This window comes from Vigna umbellata, chromosome 9 (assembly GCF_029865625.1).
Source record: "Vigna umbellata cultivar VRB3 chromosome 9, Vumbellata_1.0, whole genome shotgun sequence".
NCBI lineage: Eukaryota > Viridiplantae > Streptophyta > Magnoliopsida > Fabales > Fabaceae > Vigna > Vigna umbellata.
The window spans coordinates 10,038,793-10,046,247 of NC_142173.1; the positions used below are offsets into that span (position 1 = coordinate 10,038,793).

General features: G+C 34.7%; 1 protein-coding gene across 1 annotated transcript; it reads left to right on the forward strand.

Moving 5' to 3' along the window:
* Positions 1 to 351: 351 nt before the first annotated feature.
* LOC148192506 (LOB domain-containing protein 15-like) lies at positions 352 to 2,165 on the forward strand. Its single transcript, XM_088098959.1, has 3 exons — positions 352 to 554; positions 639 to 888; positions 973 to 2,165. Exons 1-3 carry the CDS (start codon positions 541 to 543, stop codon positions 1,363 to 1,365), a joined length of 657 nt encoding a protein of 218 aa, XP_087955085.1. The 5' UTR covers positions 352 to 540; the 3' UTR covers positions 1,366 to 2,165.
* The last annotated feature ends 5,290 nt before the right edge of the window (positions 2,166 to 7,455 follow it).

The window sequence follows — 7,455 nt, forward strand, 5'->3', positions numbered from 1 at the left end:
TATATGGAGTCGTTTTTTGGCAGTGAATAAGATGATATTAACACAAACATACTGAAATTAGAGATAATATTAATTATATGTGAGCTTAAAAAGAATGGCACTTTGGTGTACCTGCCCTGAATAAGAAGCAAGAACCACATGCATGGCGGCAATTGAATCAGAAAGTTGATTAAGAAAGTCAAACACATTTAAGAAGTCACACGTGAGCAAGCACTGAATGAGCTGGCATTTGTACAACATAAACATTTAAGATTATCAAACATTTCGATTGTTTTTTTCTTAAAAGTAATCTATAATTCCTGAAATCCTCCTTCATAAACCAAGAGAGGTTTAAGACATCCATGTAATTGAAATAAGTCTTTTCTTTTTAAATAAATATAGCTGGACTTGTCCTTTTGTAGTATACCTTGCCTTTTAAGGACACTCATTTTCTACCTCTATTTTCCTTTCTTCTTCACTTTCTGAACTCTCTAAGCAGCACCTATCTCTATATTCTCTCCCTAAGCTGAATCCTACTTCATAATCAGAGGGCATGCCTGAATGTCCAGAGAAAGGTAAGACACATAAATCTCTTTTCTATTATCTTTCTTATATATGTTTCTTTTCAATCATGCAATAAGTGTATTGTTGTGGTGCAGGGAGAGATTTGATGAGATAGGGAAGAAGATCAAAAGGGAAGGAGATGTTTCTTCTCAAATGGGAAGAAGACACATGTTAGGCCCTCCTGGAACCCTAAATACCATCACCCCTTGTGCAGCATGTAAGTTGTTGAGAAGAAGATGTGCCCAAGAATGTCCCTTTTCACCATATTTCTCTCCCCATGAGCCTCAAAAGTTTGCTTCAGTCCACAAAGTTTTTGGTGCCAGCAACGTCTCAAAGATGCTCATGGTAAATATATCTGATTAATAATACGATACGTGTGTATATATAAACTACTCTAGATTTTAATCATATTAAAATGTGTTGTTATAGGAAGTACCAGAGTGTCAGAGAGCTGATGCAGCAAATAGTCTAGTTTATGAAGCTAATGTGAGGCTAAGAGATCCTGTGTATGGATGCATGGGTGCAATTTCTGGTTTGCAGCAACAAGTTCAATCTTTACAAGCTGAACTTAACGTAGTGAAGGCTGAAATACTTAAATACAAACTCAGGGAAGCTCACATGATACCCTCCTCTCATGTTGCAATGCTTCCTTCGTCTGGGGTTGTTTCAATCGCTGCTCCACCTCCACCACCTCCTCCACCACCTCCACTTCCACCTCCTTCTATTCCTCAAACTTCTTCCTCTTCTTCCATGTACATCCAACTCAGAGATCCCACCACTTACTCCACAATTTCAAGTGATAATATCTCCTATTTTGGTTAAACTTGCAGCCTGATAAAAACAATTATTCCATTTTTTTCTCTCTTAATTATCATCATGCATCAAGGTGGAATAAAGTGAGTTAAGAAAAAGGAGAGTATTCATACTGAATGTTGTTAATTATGACCCGGCTGTACGTTTTCCCCCCCATTTTATTATCTTAATCCATATGATTAATATGCCCAAAATTTCCCCTTGATAATATATATATATATGGCTGATTAAACTTTGATTTCTTCTACACCTTCTTAAGCCAGATTTCAAATTAATTGCTCCTTGTTACTGTGATTAACTGTTTTTCTTCCCCACCCTCTAGTACAACCGATGTAGACACAATGCCAACTTGATATATACACATGCCAATTTTCCCTTCATTATTTTATGATGCAAAGGACAATAAAGAGGAAGGAAACTTGGTTTATATTGCATTGGTATTTCAGTTTGGTTTTGGAAACATTGCAATAATATTGTTGGTAGAATTCATTTTGCACGTGATGACTGTGGTTCCTGACTATAACCTTTCTTAGACATGTTAATCTGTGCCACTGAGTATCTGAGTTTGCTGTCTGAAGTTGCGGGAGACAAAAGGTATGCTTGTGATCTTCACCATGTTCAGTCACTCTTAACTTCTGAGAACTTTCGTTTATATATATATATATATATGGAAATTGGGAAGCATAATTTTACGTCAAGTTATCTACCCATTTATCTACCCATTTGTATTATACAGTAAAACTATATTATATTAATTGCTGTCCTTTGTAGCAGTGGCATATATATTGCTAGTTTCAGAATTGAGTTTACTTCCTGTAGATAATTTTTTTTTTTTCTCGGTTTCAGTTTCCTTTTACCTTGGATGGTCGATTTGATAGAGGAAAATTTTAAAGATTTTAACATAAATCAAATTAAGCGAACTTTATATATCAACAGACACAGACCTAGGAGAAGAAAATGGATTAACGAGGATTTTAATGTCAGATTCATAACGCATTGACCGCATAAAAAAATGATAAGGTGAGCCACCACACCAATGTTAAGACATTCTTATTTTATGTTTTAGTATGGCTTTGGAATATATGATGCGACTCATCATCGGTGACTGATCTCTCATCTTTGATCAATATCTTTAAATGTTAGTCGAATTCGATAGTTCAAATTAATTGCACACGTGTTATAGTATATAAAAAATAAAAAATGTTAATTGCACATGCAGACACATTCTAGATTTTCTTTGGATTTGCTCAATATGGAATAAAGGGGCGAAATATTGATCCCAAAGAATGAACATATTAATTTTCATTTCATATTGTGCATTGAAGTTTGATAATAGAAAAATGGTTGAAATAAATAGGTGAAATTAAGGTAGATATTGGTTACGTATTTGTTGGATGGTCATACTCCATTGCCAGCTATTATTTAATTTGTAAAGAGTTGAGTTTCCTTGGCGTGAGGTTTTCATATAGTCGAAAAGGGAGACAAAGGGAAACTCTTAGTCGTATAAGCAAGAAATATGAAGAAAAAGACTGCCACTTTCTTTCGTTTCATACCTTTCTTTTTCTGCATGATGCCCAAAACCATTCATGTACATATATATATATATATATATATATATATATAGATGTGACATGTATTGGTCCCATGTCATGATTGCTTCAACTCGTGGCATCTTCTTTGTGTTGGCACAGCCCAATCATCACTACTTTTAACATTTGAAAACCTTAATTAAGGTGAAGTTTTGGCCTAATTGAAATTAGTGAATACTGTGGCTAATTTAATAGTAGAGAGATGCATTATGTTATCTGGGTGCATTATTTATTTGTGTTCTCGAATTCATAATCGATGCATGTGTGGGAGAAGGAATGCATATGCAAATACTTGGATCTCACTCAACTACTGCAATTGCCAACATCATATCTATACTAATAATATTATTTTTATTTTATCAATGCTGATTACCATATTTTTCACTTACTCTATGTAACCTTCATCTTAACTTTTCCTTTTTAAACAAAACAAATTTCAACAAATATTTGAATTTCGGATCATTACTTTAAAACTCTCTCATCATCGTTATTTTTCTTTTTCTTTCATACTATCAAGATAGTAAAAATTGAACCTAAAACTTTGTAAATTTCATTTAATTCTCATCACCAAACTGATTTTACAAGTTACACTGGTACAAAAATATTATTTAACTCCATCTAATATGTTTTAAGAAAAATAAAATCTATAAAAAGTACGATGATATTTTTCAACTTATAGGTTTTAATTTTTTGAGAAACCATAATATATACCATGAATAGACTTTGGTATTTGGTTATTGAGCAACCACTACCTATATATTTTTAATAACTTTAAAAATGTCACTCTTTTTTAAAATGTTTATATGAGTAATAGAGGTATTGACTTCAGTTCTTTGTAAAGCTAAAATCTTTACCTTGATTAATGATAAACTTAAGTTATTAAGCATTTGCTTCTTATTTGTTTCTAAGAATTTAAAACATACCATTGCCTTTAAAAAGTACTTTATTTGAGTGACAAAGGTAGAGACTTCGGTTTTCTTTAAAACTAAAATCTATAATGAGAATAATTATCTATATATCTTTTATATTTTGTTAAGTATAGTCTTTTATCATGAGTTTGGTGTGGTGTCTAATGTTTTGTATTTTTTTATTTTTATTTTGATTTTTCATAAATTTTTATGTGATGAACAAATGATTTATGAACTTTGTAATATCAATATAGTTGAGATGCTAAAGTTCAGAGTGATGAATTTATTTCTATAAGTTTTTAACTAAAACTTAAAATAGTTATGCTAATATTGATTTAAAAAATTTATTTATTGAAAAATATTCTAAACTTATTTTTTCATTGATATTAGTTGAAAAAGAATTAACATTAATTAAAAATAATATCTCTCTACTTTTCTAAAGTCAATATTGAAATCTATGATAAAATTATTATTTAATAATGTTTTTAAACAATAATAAAACCAAAAATTGTACTTTATCATACGCAAGGGTTAAATTTTATTTATTTTTATGATATTTAATGGTTATTATATATATATATATATATATATATATATATATATATATATATATTTTATATGTGGCAGTTCTTCCCTACATCACCACACCATTCTTCCTACATCACCCCAATTTTTCTTAAGGACCGCGATATTCCAACAACGTATTTTTAACACTATTTTGACAACGCCACGTGTCGTCACCTAATTGGTTTGTTTTAAAAAGAATTTTTTTTTAAAACCTATGACCGTAACCCTTATTTTGAGTGAAAATCCTAAAATAGCCCTTTCTCTGTTCCATTGGAAACGAAGGTCCGTTCTCTTGAGAGGTCGAAGGTCGCGTTTCGTGCCGCTTCGTTCCATTTGCATGGTGTTGTCTCCGTCCAGTTTCGTCTCCTGTTATCGTGCGGAATGGCAAGTTTCGGTGACGATTGTCCGACGACGAAGGTAAGTGGTTTTCCATTCCATGTCGTAGCTTGGTTATTCGGTTTGGGCATCTCGTAGCATGCTTATTTGATTTGGGTTAATGTTTGGGGTTCGTATCGTTGTGTTGTGGTGCTTGGGTTATTGGGTTTCGTTGTTTTGATGATTTGATTTTGGTTTATGCAGTTGAGTGTTCGTCACTCATTTTCGACAAAGTATATATGTACTTTGAACGAACGCTTGACAGAGGAGCATCGATCATTGATTGCGACGACTCCATTTACGTGGTTTTTAGATGTCAATGTCAATGTTAAAGTAGGTAGAAATATACTGAGTGAGTTATTGGGTAAGTGGGACGACTGTAGTAGTGGTTTTTTAGTTGGGAATAAAGTTTGGAATATAAATGAAAATGATATTTATTTAGGGTTGGGATTGAGTACAGATGGTGCAAATATTAACTTAAAGGAAGAGCTGGGCAATACTGAATGTGTGAAATACATAGGCAAAGGAACAAAGGAATTGAATTCAATATACAAAATTCTAATGCGAAAACACAAGAAAAAGATCCCTTGTTCTCATTTTTGAAGCCTTTACCTCCTGGTAGGGATAAGTGAGATTTTATTTCCAAAACGTAGCGGGAAAGTGTTTCTCGTAATGTTTAATCTTGTTGACAAGTTAAGTGCTTTGGGTAGTTATTGTTGGGGTAGTGTAGTTTATCGTTTTCTGTTACATAGTTTGTGCAAAGCTTCAGAAGGTTTGAAGAAAGGAAAAGGTATTTCAAACGTTTACGTCGATGGTTGTGTTTACATGCTGCAGGTAATTAATAGTATTTGATGTAATTACTTAAATTGTTTTTTGAATTAAGTTTCTTACAAGTTAAGATGATTTATTTGTCTTAGGTATGGTTTTTTGAGCTCTTTGTTCCACCAAAAGGTCCTATTGATAAATTTCCACGAATATTGCATTGGATGAATATAAGTGTTGGAGACAAGTTCGTTAAACGGTGTATGGAGTCAGGTTTGGTAAGTTGTTTGTTATCGAAAGTTTTGTTATGTTTTCATATATTGACAAAAGTTGTGTAATCTGTAATGTGTTGTTAAATTTCAGGTTGTTGACGATGTTTATGGTGGTCCTTCAACGAAGGATAAGGAGGAATACTGACCAACACCTAAAAGAAAAGATGCTAAACCAAGAGGAAAGAAGAAAGAAAAAAGAATTCGCAGAGAAACTTTTATGCGTGCCTTAGAGGAACAAGAATTTCTAATTGAAGAACTTAAAAGGAGGGTTGCAAGTTTGGAGGCACAATTGGCTGAAGAGAAGGCAAGAAGGCAAAATAAAGATGACGTTGGACAAAGTGTGCCTCGTACAGAACCATTCATGAACACTGGTTTTGTATCCCCTACTGACATTGACGGAAATGAACAACCTTTGAAGACGTATGTTAGGGTTGGATCACGAAGGCGTTACAAGGGAAGAGCACTTAGGACTCCATACACCGGAACCGTAGTGCTTAGAATAAAAAATGAGTGATCTGTGTATTTAGTTGATTGAAAATGTTATTTGGAAAGTAATGAAAATTGTAATCATTGTAAATAGATTAAGAAAACAATGTTTAATGTATCCAATTTAGTTCAATGAAATAAAATTTGAGTTTTGGTTTGAATTGGTCTCATATTTTATCTATTCAATACCATTGTTATTATGAGTTTTGGGTTTGTGGAATAAAGAATGTGGTAATTTTTTTCGTCTCCTAAGTTGCAGGCTTGTTTGTAAGATGTTGGTGTTTGAGTGGTCATTTTGAGTAACATGTGATGTGAGTCCAAGGAGGGTGGGGAGACCCCTCATGAGTTGGAGGAGCAAGCTGTGCAAGGAATGACTGAGAGTGTTGGAAAAAGGGTCTGGTAATCGTTTACAGCACCCCCGTAAACGATTACCCGGGAGAAAATGCCAATTTGTACAGAAAGTCCAACACAGGTACTCAGTCAGGTGAACAGGGGTCACCATTGGAAAAAAAACTGACTTTTAGGCACTTCTGCATCTGTCTGAGGCTGGTGCAGGTGTTCCAGTGGTGGGAGAGGGTGGCTGGTGATGTGATGTGAGTCCAAGGAGGGTGGGGAGACCCCTCCTGAGCTGCAGGAGCAAGCTGTGCAAGTAATGACTGAGAGTGTTCAAAAAAGGGTCTGGTAATCGTTTACAGCACCCCCGTAAACGATTACCCGGGAGAAAATGGCAATTTGTACAGAAAGTCCAACACAGGTACTCAGTCAGGTGAACAGGGGTCACCATTGGAAAAAAAACTGACTTTTAGGCACTTCTGCACCTGTCTGAGGCTGGTGCAGGTGTTCCAGTGGTGGGAGAGGGTGGCTGGTGATGTGATGTGAGTCCAAGGAGGGTGGGGAGACCCCTCATGAGTTGCAGGAGCAAGCTGTGCAAGGAATGACTGAGAGTGTTGGAAAAAGGGTCTGGTAATCGTTTACAGCACCCCTGTAAACGATTACCCGAGAGAAAATGCCTATTTGTACAGAAAGTCCAACATAGGTACTCAGTCAGGTGAACAAGGGTCAGCATTGGAAAAAAAACTGACTTTTAGGCACTTCAGCACCTGTCTGAGGCTTGTGCAGGTGTTCCAGTGGGGGAGGGGT